The following is a 23,030-nucleotide window of genomic DNA, read 5'->3' on the forward strand; positions in this document are numbered from 1 at the left end:
TCGAACGGAAAACACTAGTCATGCATTCATTGTGTACTTCTAATTAACAAACTACCCTATTGTACTCTACTCTGATATTTTACATTGTTCAATTTGAATATTTGATAAGATATGTGCAGAAAATCACCCTACAATGTTTAGTTCTGAAATAAGAAAGTTGGCAGAGGAGCAAACCCCCTCCTCCTACCCCCGAAAAATAGTTTCCCGTTTGCAAAAGTAGGTCACTCTGACTAGAGAGGCCAGACAATTGAACATAGACTAGACAGTAAGCCATTTGCACTAACTAGTCCCCAATGCTGTATGTAATAAATGTACATGATCTTAGACATTTATTCACACTTGTTGATTGTGATTAAGATTTTCCGTTTCAAATGGAAGTTTCTATTATTATTAAGGTATTCCGTCTCCAACGGAAGACTGTTGATATTCTTAGGTTTCTTCTATAGTTAAACACTGATCAGTAATTGTGTATTCACAATTGATAAATTACTATATCAAATCCTAATCTTTACGCATCGTCGAATACTAGACAATGACACTACCCCGTGCCCGATTTTGATAAGTTGTATGACCTCGGGCATTTATGTATCAGGGTTGTCTTGTTTGTTTTATCTTTTATCATTATTCCACAAGCAAAGTATTGTTATCACGGTTTATTCCTATTTCCATTACCCTTCTGCAATAAGAGGTGCCAAATTGAAGGTTCCGGCTTACACTAAAAACATTTCCTCAATTAGACAACTTTGCTACCATATGTTGTTTTTCTATGTCAAACATTCTTCCATCAATTAAGCATTCAAAAAATTCAATTTATCTTTATTCTCAAAACAGCTTACACCTAATAAATGTAATTCTTGCTTAATACTGCTAATCTAACTGTCATTAATTGTCATTATTTTCAATCATTAATTAAGATGATTGACAAATTTTCAATTTTCATTTTCGCCTCTCTACATGTATGAAGATCGAGTTTAGAGTTCCGAATGACAATGTAAAGACAAAGGATAAAGGACTGATCGATAAACCAGTGGTGAATGCATGGTGAGCGCACAGTGAACGCTTTATGAACGATGAACGCGAGCGGTTGGTGAATGTTGAACGTAAAACTTTGAACGGAGAGTGTACTGTAAGCGAACGATAAAATGGTAATGTAGACCATTTCAGGGACTGTGTAAACGTTCGTCTTCTGGAGATCCCTTATATCCAAAAAAGTTTTGCATGTTCCTTTTGAAAGTCAATGATATTGTATGTTCTCCTGATTTTCTCTCTTTTGACCCATGTGTAAATACATTTCATATAATCCATGTATCTATCATAGTTTGAGTGACATCAACTAAACTAAACCTACATTATTATGATTCAGTGCTATTATAAAACAAAATGGGGAAGATACCCAATACATCTTACTTTGTTAGTAAAAATAACTAACTGTTCATCTGAAAATAACGAAGAATCACTTCTTCGCAAATACCCCCTTTAAATCAGTGAGACCTTGACAGATATTGATTTTCAAGTCTGTCATTCTATTTTATATAGTACATAAAAGAAATGTTGGAAACCACAATTCGCAACGGAGTCCTCAGTTTGAACAACCTTACATAAAATGATAGCGCGAACCTCCTAGAAGTTAAAGGGGTTTCGACCTTAGAAGTAAAAAATGATTGGCGTATGGAAATGCGAAGATGTTGAACTGTGATAAAGAAAATTACAAAATTTAGTCTTTTGCAAACACAAACCTCTGGACACACCAGATGTAGGTGCCTAGGAGGAGTAAACATCTGTTGACGGGCGACACCCGCCATGAGCCCTACATTTTGATCAGATTGACACATACATATTTCCTACTAAGTTCTACTACAGTATAAGAAGTTAAGCTTTTATATCGTTCGTATAACTCTCTCATTCAGACGTTTAGATGAGTGAATGGTCCACCCCTCAGAATTCACTATTGTGATAATTGGTGAATATTACAATGCTCCAGTCTACAGTACTTTAATGTTGTCATTGACATAATGCTATTTATTTGAAAATCATAGAAATGGTTTTCCACCAGGTATTCAAAGTCCGCATATTTGTAGTACTAGCGTTTTTCGGACACACGAAGAACAGTGCCACATCGTTTTTATCTCATCCAACGACATGCGTATACAATGTATATATACAGAACACCTCTAGTAAATTTTGGTAGAAAGCCTCCCAAACGTTATTCATATCCGTTCTCAATTTATGCATGCATCTTGAAATAATAACGCGACCCTATCAGATACAAGCGAGTCAGTTTTTCTTCCTGTTTGTATTTTATTTCCCTCGTTTTATCGATGTGTAATGTCGGATCCCTGTGCACTGACAGTGTTTAACTTGAATATGATTCAGATCTTCCTGTTATCATGTGTGTTTGTTTCCAAAGTCATATCATATGGTGAGTAATTTCATATCCTTATTTCGGACTCTTTGTCATCCATGTGTCAGGTACATGTAACTGTCAGCGAGATGAAACTTTGGTCAGAAGTAAATTCTTACACACGTTTTACATTTGAAAGAAATTTACGTTTTAAATATATGAACAATTCTCCTGCGTGTCGTGTCCACATGGATTTGGTTATATACATGGTTTCATCCTTCGCCAAATGCCCACCATTAGAGATGGTGGTGGATGTAAACGCGAAAATTGCACATTGTCTTAGTAGAAGGTGAAGATAACGAATAGTGATCAATCTCATATAAGTAATACAAAACAAAGAATTCCCCATGACATATCAGAGATGGGATCAGTGCACCGTTTCACTAAACTATCGTAGATCGTAAACGTAGACTTAAACGTGAACGTAGCTCGTACGACCGTTTCACTCAAAGTTACGACTTGCGATTTACGATCAATATTGATCTTAACTTCACGAGATGTCTAGGGCTATCGTAAGTGCTCCTACATGCACGTAGATGAGGAATATGGCCGCCATGCTTGCCCTGTCTGAGATCATTTTGTGGTAGTATTTACCTTACTGAGTTTGTTTATACTCTGTTGGAATAAAACAATCACAATGACTTGCAATCTGCTTTTGCACAAGAATATTGTACAGTCCGAGCCCGAATCTTAAATCAATTAGAGCTATCCTTCTTTCTTACGCACAACTACAGAAATGTCAGTCTCACAGGGACTAAGCCCCTGTGACCAGTCTGCCGAAATAAACGTAAAGGCAATAAATTTCTCGCTTTTATCTCATATTTCCACTAGATCATTTTTTTTTCAAAAAGAGAGGAGGGGGTAGTCAATATATCGAACTTTGCAAGTAATAATAACGAAAACAGTGGTTAGAAAAGTTATAAGGGAGGGGGAGATGTTGCTAAATGTGCCTGCATCACCGTTGGTTTACATGTATATTTCACATTAGAAACACGCCATGTTCAGGACTTAAGTTTCTTTAGTAACAGTTGATTTAGATCCGAGACGTACTCGGCTATTTTCCCCGTCGGATCAATACCTTTGATGCAACTGCCTTACTGCAAAATACAATAATACAGTCGAATGATAAACATTGCAAACGTTTAGGAAAATATAATACTACCATGATTTGGTAATCGGAGAGGGGTTAAAATCCTAATAACGCAAGTGGAACGTATCTGTTATGAAGGTCGTTAGAAATTAAACATGCAAACAAGGCTTCTATGTATACATAGAAAACTAATGGATCACTATCGGACTCTTGGGGTTCCCACGACCCATTGTTATAAAGTCTAATATCAATACTGATTTTTAATAACCGATCTGGATTGTGCATCATCACGTAAAGCCTGAAGATTCCTCCCTGCTCAATGGCCGTAAGCGCCGAGTATAGGCCTAAATTTTGCAGCCCTTCACCGGCAATGGCGACGTCTCCATATCTGTGAAAATTCGCGAGTGTGCGTTAAACAATATTATAAAAATCATTCATCATAAAGTGAAATATCAATAATAATTTTTAATAAATGATCTGGATTATACATCATCACGTAAAGCCGGAAGTATTTACTTATATGCCTAAACGAAAAAATAAATATAGGGAAAATAAATCTCAAGTCATTTAAAGGAAAAATTGAGTGCATGATTTGTATGACATTTATACAAATAAGTGAATTGATATGATAAAAGTGTTATGGTGTATTTTACAACAATGATTAAATGAATACATGTATATATCCATGGTTTGAAATGTGTTTGATGCAGGATAAGATTTCCTATATTTGAGTGCAATTCTATTTTCATTTTATTATCATATTCTTTTATCAATACTATTTCATTTTTTTTAATCCTTTGAATATAATTTACTTAGGGACCTATTAATGGAAACTTTACTCACTTGAGCAGATCAAGATATGGCATTTAAAATTCTATAAAATGTAGATCTTTTATGTTATTTTTTATCATTACACGAAAGTAAATAAAAATTATTCCATCAATTGTTTTAACATTCTAGGCATTTTCTTTACATTACACTATATATCGGTCTCAAAATGTCCATTATTTTTGTTGACAACATGCATGAGTTACTGCAGACTATAATGATAATCATGTTTAAAACCATGAGGGAAAAATGAATGAATATTTATTTCCATGGTGGGATTGATTTTTAATCTACCTCCATAGAGAAAAGAGTTCTAAGATGTCAGACGTAAATCGCAATCGTTAGTGTTACGACTACGATAGGTTTCGTGAAACGCTCGTATACATGCGCGTCAAATTATTTTAAACGTAACCATACGTTTACGATCTACGATCGGTTAGTGAAACGGCCATGTTGATAGGTCACACTCACCATAGGCCCTACATTTGTATGTCTTGATTATAAAAAATAGTGAAAATCAGTGCATCAAGAACGGTCTAATAATCGGTATGAAACACGTCAGACAGTATTTGGCCCAATAATAAGTTATTTTGGCAAACTAGACCATTATAACGGGTATATAATTTGTGAACTGCTGAATTTAAACAAGACTGTTGAAATCCCTGTAACATCAACTTGTTTGTCAGTAGTCTGTCTTGATTTGAAAACTGATCATACACAGAAGAAGCTTTTGCGTATCGAATCAATTGAGATATATAAACACCATATCCAGGTGGTAATGGAATATTGCTTCATAAATATGCGAATGTTACGATGGATACGCTGAAATCATCCCGTTTGTCATAAAGTTGAGTTGTTAGTTTGCCGTTAATATACAATTTCAATCAAATATTTTCCCTTGGGGATCCGAGTTAGAATAGGTCTGCAGTACCTCTTCTTTGTCGTAAGAGGTGACTAAAAGGGGCTGTCATTCGGATGAAACTTGAGGTTCCGTGTCACAGTAGGTGTGACACGATAAAGATCCCTCCCTGCTCAATGGCCATAAGTGTCGAGCATAGGCCTAAATTTTGCAGCCCTTCACCGGCAGTGATGACGTCTCCATATGAGTGAAATATTCTCGAGAGAGACGTTAAACAATATTTAATCAATGAATCAATCAAGCAATAAAATATGTAAATATGACGCATATGTGGAGGATTATGTGACATGCTTTATCGTGAGTTCACAGGGGTATATCGAATCGATAATGTTAATTTAAATAGGATATAACTTTGGAAAAAACTGTTAGCTTAAGTAATGGTGAGTGATGAGTTAGTTGCGTTTCGAATTCTAGCGCTGTGTTTGTTATGCAAAATTTAATTTAGAAAATGCCCCCGCTGACACCATAGAACAATGTACCATTTAAAAAATATATATACCAAGAGAAATATCCTGTCACAAGGATTCATTCAGAAGTTAGAAACATTGTAAAAGTAATATACCCATTAGACATTAAATATTTCATTTCAGAGAAGAGACACTTGCAAATTTTAATAAAAATTATATACAGTGATTCAGTATAATAAGTAAAGAGTCTGCTATATATTAACAACGGTAGACCAAGAAAACCACAGTGTCACGCATAATTTTCATAGTATTACCTATTCCAGTAGAGTCTACACGTACATAAAGAAGATGAAGTAAGAGTTCTTGATCAATACTGAGATTGAAATAGGGGCTGTGAAATAGTCTGAATGTCAGTGCAAATTTGTGGATTTAAAGAGCATCCTGTACGTTTTGAGACACTCTCCCTTTATTTTGCAGGTATTGCCTTTTCACACATGCTATCAAATAATAATTAACTCTTAGATAAAGCTCTAATTATTAGACATTCATTTAGAAACATGAACATGCATATGGACACAAAATAACTATACCTTAATTAAAACACTAGTTATTAGACATGAATATATATGTAAATTGATCCCTTTTAATGTATTTTCACCCTCTTGTGACGTCATAAGATTTTGCAAAGTCAATGATTTAATAAGATTTATGCATGACGGGAACATAAATTTTGTTTATGTCATAAGTCTCTTCTAATAGTTATTGTAAAAAAAATCTTGTGAATCATAAAATATTTCCAAAGTTTAAGTTATAGATGAACTAGTACTTATTGTAACGGGGGCCGTTACAGATGTTCCCCAAACATTATCCCATTTATAAAATGGTTTCATTTGTTTCAGTACAAGTGGTTTTGACCATATCAATCTTTGAAGCGTCTGAATATATAACTATTCTAAAACGTTCAGTCGATTTTATCTTAAAACAAATCAAATACAGACATCCACGTGCTGCTGAGTAATTTGACAATTTCGATACATTACAAGTCTAACTATATGACTACAAGAGAAGTTTCAGAACAGTTTAATGAAAAACGAGAAATTAACAGCAACTCAAAACTACGAGAACCAAAATCAATACACGTGCATACACGCGCGCGGTAGTATGACACAGCATTTTTGTTGATGCTATCCAATAAACATTTGAACGATATACTTAATCATGAATGAATTTGATATCGATTGCCTCACTTATGGTGATTTCAAAATCGTCCAATCAGAATTTAGCGCACGTGCAGGCGCGTGCAGGGAAGTGATTTAGACACCATGAATAAATAGAGAGACCCAAAACATATCTGCAACTTAAATTTCAAAACTATTCATTCCAATCTAATAATGTTAAAGATGGATTTTTGAATTTAGATGTAACAAAAATTACAATCCACGCCCATTCACGCGCACACGATTTTGATAATGTAATATTTGTTGACACCATTGAATAGGCATTCATATCATAGATCTACAGGATAAATTTGCATTCATTTGAGTCTTTAATTAAAGAATTATGGCCATTTTAGTACCCATAAAATGAAAGAAAAGCTATGCACGTGCATGTACGCGCACGTGAGTATGACTCAGCATCAAAGTTGATGCCATTCAATAGACATTTGATAGATATACTTACATTATAAATTTCATATTGTTTCCATCATATATATGAAAGTTATGGCAATTTGAAAATCATCCAATCAGAGTTTAACACACATGCATGCACGTGCCAGATAGTAATTATGACTTTACACATTTATCAAGAATTCCAAGATACATATACAACCCAATTATCAAACGATTTTGACAACAACAAAAATAGTTATGGTCATTAAAAAAATTGAACGTTCAAAAGACAATGCACGTGCGTGTGCATGCGTTTTTGCAATTTTTATTACATTGAACTGTAGATATTAAGCATGTCTACATATCCTGAAAATATCGTTAGATTTCCTATATGAACGTGAATGTTATAGACGATTTTGTATTATCCAATCAAATTAAAGCACACGTCCATACTCGTGCACTATTTTAAATTTTACCATGTTAAACAGTTAAGGTTCTCAAGTTATACCTACGATATAAATATCAAACGATTTCAATAAAAAAAAAAAAGTTAGACTGAATCCAAAGTTTGTAAACAAAAAATCCAATGCACGTGCGTGCACATGCATGCATGCATTTTCAGAGAAAATGGCATTCGTTCCACACATCTACATATGCTATACTTTCATCCTAAAAAGATTTCATATTGATCCTCTAGTAGTTTCTTAGAACACTCGTGAACAAGAAAGTCAAGAAGAAAGAAGGAATAATAATAAAAAGAAACTGAGTAAAGCCAATACGTTCGCAAACTCCGTTTTGGGAACATAAAAATCAATTATATGTTTCAAAATTTTGAATCCAAGGGCAATAAATCTGTTTTCATTAAATCATTTATCAAGTCCATTATGTGATAGATTTCCTTTATCATTTAATTTTACATGTTACACGCTTTTTCATATATAGATTAAAGAATCTTAAAAAGAAAAACTTAACAGTTCTATCGATCTATATAAATTTATTAAGCAAAAACAAACAAATATCAAATATAAATAATAATTGATTATGCAATATTTGAGGACACTCCCCCCCCCAAAAAAAACCCCAACAACACACGTCTGCTTCAGCAATTCCGGAATGAGAGTTAGATGTATTCAACCGGGGGTGACAATAGTCCAGTTTGCACGCTGCGACAACCTCCTTCATGTCGAAAACCCAAATACCAGATACACCGCATACTACCTCAAATATAGTTTAAAAACGTAGTAATTATTGTTCTGGGCCGGATGGACTAGAGGGCATGTTAACTAGGGGACAGATTGTAATGGGACAAATCGATTAAGAAAAGGATAGATAATGGGATGGAATGTCTTGAAAACGCAATATCGTAGCCCTTAACGGCTATGGTTTCGAATTCCGGCATAATATGTTTATGAGTGGGCACCGAAACGAGGCTTCCGTACGAGGTAACAACAGCTGTGACGCCTTGGGAATTCACTGATAAAACTCGAAAAACCTCTGTAACACTCACTTGTCCACCTGGAAGCCGTGACAACCCTCAAGAGAACCCTACCTGGCATCCCACACCTTGATTATGCACGTGTCCCACGTTTTCCATTAGTACCGACATCGAACTTTGCACTTAATTCCAGTACCACTCAACAAAATTCTTGCAATTTTCTCTCAACAGGACTTATCAATCTGACTCATACTTTTAAAACTGCATTCTTCAGTCCACAAGAAACCCGTTTGCTCAACAGTAAACAGTTCGTGGAAGTCGTCATTAGGCCTAACGGATTTTTTATAAAGTTGTGTATTCACAAATTACTAAGCCCATCTCGAAATGACATAGAATGTAGTCTAAGAATAACTCGTTATTTCAATTCAAATCAAATAATGTTTTATCATATAAATTCAATGTTTTAAAATATTAAATGATAAGGAATGAATTTACTATTTGTTCGTTGGATGGAAGTATACGCTGAAAAAAAAAATACGGAAAACTTTTGTATCATGTGCTACGCGCAATGATGCAGTTTTCCGTCTTTTTTGTTCGTGGTATACCTCCATCCAACGAAAAAATAATGAATGCATTCCTTAAATTTTTCAAAAACAGTTTGCATTTTTTAAAGAAACAGTTTCATGAAATTCTGTAGAATACTATCTAATCGTTACAACAGGTTTTTGTGAAATTTTGATAATGCTGTTTAAGCAAAATTGCAATTTTCTAACGTTGATACCAGGTATATTGTGCTAATTGATAAAAAAAAAAATTCATTAATACCGCAACATACCCATTTTATCATTTGAATTTGTTGCTAAGATATATTATTTAAAGAGTCAACAATCAAATATAAGATTGAACTCATAAATCTAGATAGGTGGAATTACCTTAAATCAGAATATGAATGAAATATGCTAATTGCTGGTTCATTGCAATGTCATCAAGAGGTTGCGTATATGACAATTAATTGTTATCTCATATTCTTACTTTTCACTATTTTGTAAAAAAAATCATTATTAAATTTTTATTTCTGTTTTGATTTCATATGGGGTCATCACCTTTCCTTTTAGTTAGATACCTTTTGCTGGACCATGCATCTTTTCATCTCAATTTCTTCAGCATCTGACCACTTGTCGTAGTTTAGATTTGCACCCCTTCATAAGCTTGGAATCATGTTGATATCTACTTGTTGCATATCAAGTTTTTCATTAAGCACTCAGATATATTTTTGACTCATGTACCATAAAATGATTGTATACATTTTTACATTTGCAAAATGGGGTATTTCAAAGATGGTTGGACCTAAAGTGCGGAACTGTTCCTCGCTACCTCCGCAGAATTGTTTTATGAAAATGAAACTCGATTTCACATTTTCATTACTTTTGAGTAACGCTCGGAACATTTCTTGCAATGCTACTTACATCATGTGAATGAATGCAATGGATTTTAAAAATGAGCAGCATGGAAGTGAAGTTTACAATATGACTTAAAGGGGCATGGATACGATCTGAGCTGAAAATTTTATTTTGCCATTTTTAATGTTTAGAATGCTTAACTAAGGTATTTCTAATGGTCAGCAAAAATTTGAATGTCAATTATCGTGGTACATGGGAGATACGAAGCTCACAATTCTTTGTTATGTAAACAAGATAGTGCCCTGTTTTTGTTCACATATAATCTAGATATACCAGTTAAAGTTTGTTTAAAGCAGATTTTTTTTAATTTACAAGTTAATTCTGAACATAATTTAATAGTTTTTGGTGTTTTACATATATCATTTTGTTTTAAACATGCTATGTTCTCTCAAGCAATCTATATGTAAACAAAACATGACACGAGCCTTGTTTACATAACACAAAATTACCACCATGTCAATGGCTAGTTTTGAGCAAATATGAATTACAGACAGTGTGACACAAGCTGGTATCCTGTTGATAAGTTTCTGTACTAAGATATTTCTATTCTGTACACCAATATAATGTCTATGCACTACTTTATTTCCTTGTGTAAACGACAGTCCTTGATCTTATCAGTTCCAAGTTTCCGCAGTACGACGATTTTTGAGTGGATTTTAACAGAAAGTTCGCATACGTTTTATCATCAGCTTCTATGTCAATAAAAATGTAGTGGTTGGTATAATTTTGGTAATATCTGTAGTTCTCAGTCTTCCGCTACATGTATATCCATTTGCTTTTTCATTACAAGTTTGAAACTTCGGGTTGGACATCGTTCAGTCAGTGTAATCACCAGCAGTTACCGCGAAATTAACAACGTAGGTTTCGTGTTTGTAGGACACCATTTTCTGTTAAGGTTTAAAAAAAATGTCCCTGTTTTCTTTAACTGGTCGGGAATAACGATCTCAGTCTCGATATATAAAGTTTTAAAATGCGGTGTTTATATTTCGATGAATCCATTGTGTGAAACAAATATCTTTGCGCAAACTTTAAAATATCACTCGCTGTCTTCTAAAGATTATGTTACTCTTAAGAAAGTTCATTTTAAAAATCAAGTGTCTGCACTCCTATTTCTCTCTTTGACGCATTATATATATAACTATATAACCATATATATATATATATATATATATATATATATATATATATATATATATATATATTGCATGTACCATTCCATGGTGTGAATGAAATAAAATAAACTAATCTTATATATTTTTATTGGTTTTTTTTTCTAAAAGGAATTACCATTACAATTTGACTACATTTATTTCTGGATAAACTTAACACCTTCACCCCCGATAAAAGCAAAAAAGAATTTAAACACTTGTTAAATATGTTCCCACAAAACTGATCATTCATAACTTCCTGAATATTTGAATGCCGGACTTTGTATCAGTATATTAATTAATTACATGTATGTCAACTCCCCAATTTCAAGGAAACAAAAACAAGTTCATTCATCCCATTAATACTGTGCAATACATTTGCGATATTTTATACTATATGTCAGCAACGTCCCCGGAGCTCTGTACGTAGTCATCATTTGGACAGGTACTATAATTCAACACTCTACGTAGGTTAACTTGTACTCTTTGCTGCTTTCAAGCGGAAGAAAGCGCGGTTTCAACAAGTCATTACTGGCCGTCAAATTGTTTAACATGAAAACAGTTACACAAAATATAAATTTATGGTAATTATGAAATTTACTTTATAAAATCATGTGCAGACAACTGGCCTTTTGACGTAGTGGAGGCTACGCCATTAAATCATCCCCGTTCCACAATAATGTCATGACAAACGCCGTCAACTGATAAGATTTTTACTTCCTGTTTGTAGGAATGTTTTCTCTTCGTTTTGTTGTGGTTGAATATTAGATTCCTGTGGTTCAGTATTGTTTAAATTGAACATGATTCGGATCTTTCTTTTATCATGTATATGTGTTTCTCAAGTCAGATTACATGGTGAATGATTTCAAATAATTGATAAGTTGTTTACCATTTACGATTCAAGTCATTGAGGGCTGATATTTGGATTTGGGGAGTGAATTAATCAGTGTCTTATGAACTACATGTAGCTTATGTACTAGTGAGCAGTAATGAATATGGATATAAATGTGAGTGGCATTATAGATAGTGAAATATACAACGCTTCACAAAGAAGTGATCATTTAGGTTGTTCACAACGTCGCGCTTCCTAATGATTTGTACCTGTGATATAGGGGCGCGCAATACATGTACGTTGCACTTCCCAATTTCATGTAAAGTTCAAATTTTGTATGTAAATGTTTCTGGTTATAATTGACCGTCAGTTAAGGATTTCTTTTGTTTTATTAAATAATTAATTATTATTACTGAAATAATGTTATGTTAGTACAATATTTAAGTAACTGATTTAGTCTCAGATGAAAGCTCAATGAAATTTTCTCATCACCATGTGTCTGTGGTCGTTTGATCATAAAACTATTTGCATTTTCACATCTTCTCCAGAACTGCTTGATCGATATCAATCAATCTTTGAACATATCATCCTCGCATAAATTTTGTTCAAATTAGGGTCAATGCGCGCCCATAAAAAAGAAAAGCCGAAAATACGGTTGGATCATTTCAAATTAAATGTTTAAAATTTTATAATTTAGAATATTTCTCAAGAACCACTGGATTAAAAAACTTAACATTTACTTGCAATATTTCTGACATCAATTAGATACAAGTTTGTTAAGCCATGGCTCCCGGGATTGGAGTGGGGCCACAATAGGGGATCAATGTAATACAGACCGATATGTTTTGAAAATCTTTAAAAATCTGCTGAAGAGAATGGACCAGAAAAGTTGAAATTTACATGACAGCTTCATGAGTTAAAGTGGATTAAAATTTGTTGAAATTACGGTTCCATGGATCAAAGTTTGACATGCTGTAATACAGTACAATATTTGAAAACCTTCTAAAGAAGCACTAGGCCAGAAAAATTGAATTTACATGAAAGCGTCCTGATAAAGATAGATTTAATTTGTTCAAACCGTGATATCTGGGGGTAGGGTACGGCCATAATAGGGTTCAAAGTTTTATATACAGATATATAGAGAAGTTATTTAAACAAACTTGCTACTCGTAGCCATAAGTCCCCCGTCGCAAAAACTAGTTGAAGCACAAAAGTCCCTTAACTCTTGTACAATTTATAGAATCTAAATTCTGGTGGGATATGATCAACTACATATTGTGACTAACAATCTTGCAATTTGAACAAAATCCATAAAGTGGTCTATGAGGAGTTAAATCGACACAATGTTCCTATAGTGTACCATGTACAAATTCAAAAAAGTCCCATAACGCTTATAAAATTGTTGAATCAAAATGCAGGCACAATACGATCAGCTACATATAGTGACTAAGAATCCTACAAAATTGAACAAAATCCGTTGAACGCTTTCTGAGAAGTTGGGTCCACAAAGTGTTCCTATAGTATAGAATGTACAAATTTAACAAAGTCCCATAACTCCTGTAAAAAAAAATATCGAATCAAAATGTCGGTGTTGTAGAACGAGCCTTCTCCCATAATGATACTTCCCCCGGAAGCCTGGCTCTAGAGTGAGCCTTCCCTGTAGGAAGAACTACTATATCACTAGTTGTAGAGTACCCCCCCCCCCCCCCCCCCCATAGCAGGACTTCCACTCAAGAGAAGAAAACGGTGAATACTGGAAGTAATAAGTCATTTTAACTCACCAACTGTGAGAGAGAGAGAGAGAGAGAGAGAGAGAGAGAGAGAGAGAGAGAGAGAGAGAGAGAGACCACTGATACAATATTAGTTGATTATGATATGATACAATATTTATTTGATATTGCATTGTATGATATTGTATGACATTGATGTATCATAACTCCTATTGAAAATAAAAAGTGACTTGGGCGAACACGGACCCCTTGATAAACCAGAGTGGGGTCAAGCTTTTGAGGTTTATGCATGATGTAGTGTCAATATCTTATATTGCATAATATAATTTTACATTGCATTTTCTCGCATCAAGTGATAAATTAGCTAGCATATAACTTTGGTCGTTTTTTGGAACCAATCTCTTCAGATTTTCGTAATTTTGATTTGCTCTATTTCCTAGGGGGAGGCTCATCCTAGAGCCAGACTTCCGTTGTGAAGGCTTACTCCAGAGCCAGACCTCCGAAGGGGGAAGGCTCACTCTAGAGTCAGACTTCCGGGGGGAAGTCTCACTATGGAGAGAAGTCTGGCTCTATAACACCGGCATAGTATAAACAACTACATATGGTGACTGACAATCCTACAAAATAATGAAATAAATCCAATGATGAATATCTTGGAAACTTTTGAACCTATGATAATCAAAAGTTGTCAGTTTATGGATCATGGGGCCTTAAAGTGCGTCATGTAAAAAGTATGTCAACATGACATACTTTCTGAATATTCTGGCTAATCATTAATGAATATATGTTAGGTTGTTATTTCAGATACCGAGAGGTTTAGAATCATCAAACCTTGTAAGTTGATTCATCTAGAGGCCTCGATACATATTTATTTTTTAAAAAGTAGGTCACAGTGACCTACTTTTTGAATTTTGCAGACATTCAAATTTCACATTTTCAACTTCAGATGCATATTATGGACACTATGAAAGCTACTCTTCATAATTTGTTGATCAAAACGTAGGTCACCGTGACCTACTTTTGGAATTTGATGGCTATATTTTAATATTTCAGATACTATTTGATTTACAATTATCAAATTTTGTCAGTTGATGCATGTTGAGTTTTCAGAGTGTGTTGACTGAAAAGTAGGTCACCGTGACTTATTTTGGATTTTGATGGCTATATTTGAATATTCCAGATACTATTTTCACTTCCAATAATCAAACTTTGTCAGTTGATGGGTCTTGAGTCTTCAGATTGTGTCGAGGAAAAAGTAGGTCGTTGTGACCTACTTTTGGAATTCGATTTTTATATCTGAATATTTCAGATACAATTTGACTTCAATTATCAAACTTTGTCAGTTGATGCATCTTGAGTCGTTGGAGTGTGTCGACCAAAAAATAGGTCACTGTGGCCTTCTTTTAGAATTTGTCCGATATATTTGAATACTATTTGACTTGTCAGTTGATGCATTTTGGGTCTTCAGTGAGTCGACCAAAAGTAGGTCACGTGACCTACTTTTGGACAGTTACAATTAAATTTCCAGGTACTATTTGACTTAACATCATCAAACTTTGTTAATTGATGAATTTTAGTTAGTGAGAATTTTTGCCTGTTCTACAATGTATCAGAAGAGCGATTCTAGGCCCATGCGCCTCTTGTTAATTATGTAACAACTTTTGCGTATCGCGACCAAATTGATTTGGTTATATACAGGGTTTCCTCCTCCGGAAAACGCCCTGCATTTAACAATGTTAGTGCAAACGTGAAGACCTCACATCGTCTTTAGTGGAAGGTGAAGATAACAAACAGTGATCGATCTCATAACTCATATAAGGAATAGAAAATAAAAAGTTGGACAAACAGGGACACCTGGACACAGGTGGGATCAGGTGCCTTGGAGGAGTTTCCTCGGGGTTTATATCTAAGATAAAGCACTGATTATTAAACATGCATACAGACAAATGACAATTATATCTTAAATAAAGCACTAATTATCAGATAAGCATATAGACATATAATACTTATATCTTAATTAAAGCACTAATTTTTAGACATGCATATACACACATGATGATAGCACTAATTTTTAGACATGCATATAAATAAAGCACTGATTATTAGACATACATATAGACACATAATAATTTTATCTCAATTAATCAAAGCACTAATTATCAGACATGCCAGTAGACAATTGATAATTATCTCTTCAATAAAGTACTAGTTATTAGACATGTATATAGACGTACAATCGTTTTACATTAATCAAAGCATAAACTATCAGACACATGATAATTATATCTTAATTAAAGTACCAGTTTTTAGGCATTAAATCAGGATGTGAATGACATATGCTAATTTGCTGCTTTATTCCAATGCCATCAAGAAGTTGCGTGTATGACAATTAATTGTTATCACATATTCTTAGTTTACATTGTAAAAATCTATAATTAATCATATTACTGATTTCATTTCTTTTGCAGTCTCCTCCTATTTAATATATGCCAGTTTGCAATTGCCCTTTCCTCACACGATACAACTTAGAAAATTTAGTGTAAATGACTGTTCGTTTTCTCCATTAAAAACAAAACAATTGAACTCACCTTAAATGCATTTACATCTGTGAAAAGACATTAAAAGTGTATACCAATAACGTCAGAAAAAAATCATTTGAAATTAAAACGATTAATAATGAGAACAAGTATTTTGATAGCATTGTAAAAGCAATACATTCCCCCTACCGATGCCCCCATGAATTGACGGATGCAATTTCGATAGAATGTACATTTATTATTGCAACCCACAAAATATGTTTAACATATCAAATTAGTTTGATGGTTCGTTGTTAATGTATTTGTCACATGTAGTTTTCATCAGAGGTGGAATAACCTTTTTCAGAACTTTAAATTCAATTTATAAACATGCAGTATTTATACTAAACTTCTCAATGATAAATACTAAATTTCATATTGAGCAATCACCTTCCCACTCAGCTACAGACCTTTTGCTGAACCATGCATCATTTCATCTGAATTTCTTCAGCATCTGACCTTAGTTTAGAATTGCTCCCATCTATATGCTAGGAATTATGGTGACATCTACATGTTGCAAATCAACTTTTTATACGCCCGTCTTTATACGGGAAGTATTATGGTACAGCGATGTCTGTACGTCCGTCCGTCCGTCTGTTCGTCCGTCCGTTCGGGGTTTTCTCTTTAAAATTTCATTTCCCTTTCACATATCCTGCTGAAACTTGCTGTGTAGCTTCTTTGTGGGTCACTCTGGATCATACTGCAATTTTGATCCATTTCAACCCTTTTTCCAGGCGTTTTGCCCCTTTATTTGGAAATAATTATTATATGGAGGGTACATTATTTGTCCACCCTACTCCTCCCACAATTTTCAAGTGAGAGCCTTCTTATTTTGTGGAATGTTTGTATGGGTATTGAAGATGTGCATGTGGGATGGATTTTGATTTTCTACAATTTTTGAGAAAATTACAGGTTGTTGAACTTAGTCTATTTAGAAACTAATATTCTATGAAGGGTACATAATTTGTCTCCCCAACTACTCACACATTTTTCAAGTGAGGACCTTCTTATTTTGTGGAGTGTTTGTATAGGTACTGAAGATGTGCATCTGGTGAAGGATTTTGATTTTCTTCCATTTTTGAAAAAATTGCAGGTTGTTGAACTTGGTCCATTTTGAGGAAATCTCAATTTTTAAGCTAAGGCCCTTTGTCACAGCCTCATGATGGCTGATACTACCTGAAGCAAAGTTATACAAAGTATAGCACAAGAAAAACACCCTATGTAAGCATTTCACAGGCGTATTATGTACCGTTTGGGGTACTCTTGTTTTGTTAGGCACTTAGCTACAATTTACCCATGCACCATAAAATCTTTGTATAGCTTTTACGCTTGAAATTTGGGGTATTTTCATCTTTAAGAAAGATGGTCGGACCTATAATGCGAAACTGTTCCTCGCTACCTCAGCAGAATTGTTTTATCACAATGAAACTCAATTTCACCTTTTCATTACTTTTGAGTAACACCCGGAACTTTTATTGCAATATTACACACATCGTGTGACAAATGAACCCAGTGGATTTGACAAAAAGTTTACAATATTTTTTTTTAAAACTACGTCATCAAAATGAAATGATATGATGTATTTTAAAGTCCATCATTATACATGAAATATTTTCGAAAATATGTCTCAGAACCACCAGCAATAAAGTTATCAAATTAAAATACACATATTTCTTTGTAGAGTATAAGACGGTCTTAACACTAGTTTCGCATTCAACACAGAAATATACTGGATAATTCTCTTTACGAATCACACGGTAGACAAAAGTTTCAAATACAGTGTTGTATTCCGAACCCGGTCTCTGTACATGTGCTGGGTGACTGTTCTCTCTCTCTCTCTCTCTCTCTCTCTCTCTCTCTCTCTCTCTCTCTCTCTCTCTCTCTCTCATTTGCGAGTGTATTGCGAGAATCGCCTAAAGTTGTTAAATTATGACGTCATATTAGTTGTTTTTAATCAGTGAAGAAAAGCCTCTATGTAAATTAGAATAATACAAAGTAGCGTGAACGTGTAAAATATGAGAGTCCAGAATGTACGATGTATGAAGTACTTTTATAACAATTATCTTCATTAAGGAAATGCAAAATAAAAACCAAAAAACATTGTCCTTAAATTTTATTATAATCATTGAAACTTAAATAATTATTGTTGATAGCGAGACAAAATGTGCACTCTCGTCAACAGAAACAGTCTGAATATCAATACAAGAATAATGGTTTTGAAAAGTAAATGTTCAGTTTCATTTTTATGCCCCCGTAATCGGATATTCGGGGCGCATATCTAGTTTTTATCCGTCCGTCTGTTACTTAGCAAAAAGTTGAACCTTGGCCATAACTTTTGAATGGATCTTGATAGGGTTTTCACATTTCACATGTATACTCCTTGTGATAAGACCTTTCTTTACATGCAAATCTTCACCTTTTAAATTTGACCTACCTTTAATCTTGAACTTTATCCATAATTTTTGAATGGTTTGTAAAAATACATCAGGGTACGGAATGCTATACGCAGGCATACTTTTCATGAAGCGCTAACAGTATTTGTATTTTCAAAACTGAAATTTATTTCTTAAATGAATTTACACGTATGTCTTGCATATTTATAAATGCAGAATCCATTATATGTAAATTTGTCCGTTTAGGTCAAATCCATTTGCACACATGCGTACATATGTAACAATACAGTTTTAACATGTTAACACCCACACAGTATTCCCAACTATACTATTTAACATATCAAACAAATCTGAAATACCTTGACTACTGTTTGCAGTTGGTATAATATTTCTGAAATTATCTTAACTATTTATTTTTTCAGACAACATAGCTTTAGGAAAAACTGCACAGCAGCTGTATCCCTATTCTAGGTTCAAGTGGGGAGCTGATAAAGCGGTGGACGGACAGAAATCAGACTTTTCTGCTGCAGGGGGAGAATGCACGATATCCACCAATGACGCACAAACAGCGAAGTGGTGGGTGGATCTAGGAGGTGTCCTCAGTATACGTTACATAACTATATACTTCAGGACGGACAATATTGTCTGGGGTAAATTTTATGAATTATTTGATACAATGCGGAGTGAGATATTTGTCTCCTCTATCTACAGTACGCCCAGTGTGTTACCGTCTACAGTATTTACAATTATCGTATATCAATTAATCTGCATGACTGATATCTATTAATGCTTTTGTCTGAAGATCATATTTACTATTTATGTTTCGTGTTGTTAGTCTATCTTCAAAATATAGGTTACTTAAACAACATAGAAAGCCAGTATGTCATGCACAAACACATGTAGTACTTATTGTCTGATTTTAGAACTGTATTTAATCAAAATTATTTGATACATATCAAACAGTCCACAATTAATTAAGATTGGCTAATACAGTTCGTACCGTTTACGAAATAAACCTGGTTCGAACTATCTTGCCTCTTACAATTCCGCCTAACGGGGAACGAGTTAACATTTCATTCTGCTCAAACCTTAGATTCAACACATTGTGAAAAATGATTTTCTTAATGACAATCCATTGCCATCGAGCTAATTTATTAACATCGTGCAATCGTATACGCAGCCAAACAATCCTTTACCAGTGCTGCAACAGGATGAAGCCAAAACAAAAGGGACAGATAGAAGCAATACCAATCGATTGGTTTTTGATTTGTTTTGTCCATGGTGAAGATAACGAACTGTGACCTATCTTATTCCTATAAGCAATGCAATAAAACATCTCTTCCAACAATGGAATCGTCACCACTGTCGGCGATGGGTTGCTAAACTTTGGCCTGAGTTAGGCGTTTTCTCGGCTACTTAGCGGGGAGCCTCAGCTTCAGCGATTTTTATCGTGCCACCTGTGACTCGAACCCGCGGTTTAATTTGACGGCCTGTTACAACTGCGATGGGTGCTGGGGACCTTTCTACCCTGGATCCCCACGGGACTTGAGTCCGAGACTAGGAGGGTAAGGCAGTGAAGCACGGCGACGTTATGGTCACCCCCCCCCCTCTTTTAAATGAAGGAGGTACCCATTCAACCGGTGATGGAGGTTTAATCCCGGGCGAACGCTACTCGCCTTTCTCAAGGTCAACCTGGATAGAATCGTCAGCACTGTCGGCGATGGGTTTCCAAATTTTGGCCTGTGCTCGGCCGCTTTGCGGGGAGCGATTTTTATCGTGCCACCACACACGGACCTTTCTAACCGGGATATCCACGGGACTGGAGCTCGAAACAAGGACGGCATACCAGTCAGGCAGTGAAGCACGACAACGCTGGTCCTCCCCCTCCCTTGAAGGTAGGAGGTACCTATTCAGCCGGCGATAGTCGTCTAATTCCTGACGAAGGCTATCATCCCTTCTCAATGTCAACATGGTGAGTCGCTGCATCTATTTGATATTCCTTAATATTCACTTAGTTCAAATTCTACCGGCTGTCGAAAAGCACTCGCACAACATAGCCCATAGGGCGATACCAAACTCAGACTTAAGAGTGCACAGGGGGTTCGGAGAGGGGAGCGTAGAGATAAATGTTCTCCCCTCGCGCCTGCGGGCCCTGGGCGACGACGAGGGTGTACGTCGCCCACCCCACTGTTTAAGTGCCTCCAATTTCAAGTATGCATGAAGAAAAAATGAAAAACAAACATACAAAGATCAGTTTTTGTGGGGGACATTGTTCCAATGTCTGTAGCGGACTGGGGAGTGTGTTGGGGTAGTTGATCACTAATTCTGCGCCAAAACCGGCTCTCCTCCCACCTACTGCTAAAGCAGGGGGCAGGTATTTCACGTGTACCCTCCAGAGGACAATTAAACTAGGTCAAGGGTCAGTGGATATTCATAGAAAATACTAACATCTTGCATAAGTTGCTAAAGTTTAATTCGTGGGGCTCTCAGCTAGTTCATAGCTGGGGCCACATCCACCTCCTACTAAGGGAGGGGATGCTACAGGCTGGTGCATGTTGCGACAACTGTAGGAGGGTCTACAAGCTTGCTCCGCATTTGCTAATTAAACCAGGTAGCACGCAGGAGACCGGTGAGATGCGCAGAGATCTCTACCTCCCTTAGAACGTGGGGACTCGTTCAGGTTCGGGCACCTATGTCCATATAGGGCCCCCTGTGTTGCCCATACTTTGGTAGTCAAACTGGCACACTGGTTGCCTCCCCAGTTCCCCACAAAAAGTTTGCATGCGACCCTTTCCACCATATATGTAAATTTGCATCCTGTTTCTGATGCAATTAATAAATATTAAACATGTATCACTCTTGTCATTGCAGCTGCTAAGCAGCCTATGAGGGATTACAGGGCAGCCAGTTAAGCTTTGACACACCTACTGGTCTATTCAGATATTAGGTTAAGGTCACTATTCAATCCGGGCAGTAGGTCAGATGTCTTGCGGCTGGTTGTGCTGTATATTAAGTTTGTTTTAGCACAATGGCTTCTCTAGGTAAATTCAACATACCCTAGGTCAGGTCATGGTCATAAAGCCAATTCTTTTATTAATAACATAGTATACTGGTAATGATCATATTGGTTGGTAAACAGTTACAACGTTCCTACTATATAATTAGTTTACTCCAGATGGCGTATATACATCTACGATACATCGCATGCATCATGTGCATTAAAAAAATCGCTGTTACCATAAGTTGCGTCCTGCATGTATACAAGCGTTTGTTTTATAGTTGCTGGTTTTTCTCAATATAAAAAAGAGGAAAAAACCACTTATCATGGTTATACATACCTTTTGAGGAAACTTCTGTCAATTTCTTTATATGTATTTCCATTATAAGGGTCAGATCAGTAATTAGTGAAGTGGATTATCTCTTTAGTTATTCAGTATTTCGTTACTTCGTGTCCACATATTTCTAAGAGAGCGACAGACAATATAATCAAATGTAAGAACAGGTAGTTACATTCACTAGTGTTCTACTATACTACAGAAAATCGAGCCGTTTTTCAAATTATCATGAAGGAAAAATAATTGACTACATTAATTAAAGTGCAAGTTTATGAAACATTTTTTCATAAGCGAAATATTGCGATATAATTCGAGATTTCAAAGTTTTTAGCGAAGGAGATCCTGTTGCTGTTTTTTCAAACACATGTATCAGCCTGATTTATCATTCAATCTACTCTTCTGAACACGTGTCGCCTTTTACATTTAAAATGGAGGCCCCTCTTGCATTTCATGCACATGGTTCGACTTCGCTTTCGTATTTCAAGGAAGCGGTTTGAGCAAACAACACAATATATTTCTAAATGACCTGTAACAAACATTAAAATACATTATCATAAAGATTTGGCTGATAGCAAATACTTTGAAATGGAATTGAATTTCAATTCAAAGCCAGAAACGGGCAAATCCAGATTTTTTTTTAAGTTATGGAGTTACTAACATTTGTAACACATAAGTTCTTTTCACCTTTTATTCACAGTTGTAGTGTAATGTAATCAATCAATGAATCAATGACAGTGCTCCTATAAATATAAATAAATAAAAACACATTATAATTTGTGCTAGTGACTTAACCAATGTATAGTATTTGCTTGACCTCAATCATATATACAAACATGTTTCCTATGCAAGGATTCATATGTAGTGCA

The 23,030-nt window shown here is 35.1% G+C and overlaps 1 protein-coding gene across 2 annotated transcripts in view; it reads left to right on the forward strand.

The window, feature by feature from the left end:
- Positions 1-2,322: 2,322 nt before the first annotated feature.
- LOC125661673 (multiple epidermal growth factor-like domains protein 11) overlaps positions 2,323-23,030 on the forward strand; it is a 225,296-nt gene continuing 204,588 nt past the window's right edge. Inside the window, exons 1-2 of one of the 2 annotated variants that reach the window (XM_056146128.1) lie at positions 2,323-2,419; positions 19,252-19,479. In XM_056146128.1, coding sequence (XP_056002103.1) covers positions 2,326-2,419; positions 19,252-19,479 — 322 coding nt within the window. In that variant the 5' untranslated portion in view covers positions 2,323-2,325. The remainder of the gene's footprint in view (positions 2,420-19,251; positions 19,480-23,030) is intronic. The other variant, XM_056146124.1, reaches the window with a different exon arrangement.

The sequence above is a fragment of the Ostrea edulis genome, chromosome 8, assembly GCF_947568905.1.
Source record: "Ostrea edulis chromosome 8, xbOstEdul1.1, whole genome shotgun sequence".
NCBI classification, from domain to species: domain Eukaryota; kingdom Metazoa; phylum Mollusca; class Bivalvia; order Ostreida; family Ostreidae; genus Ostrea; species Ostrea edulis.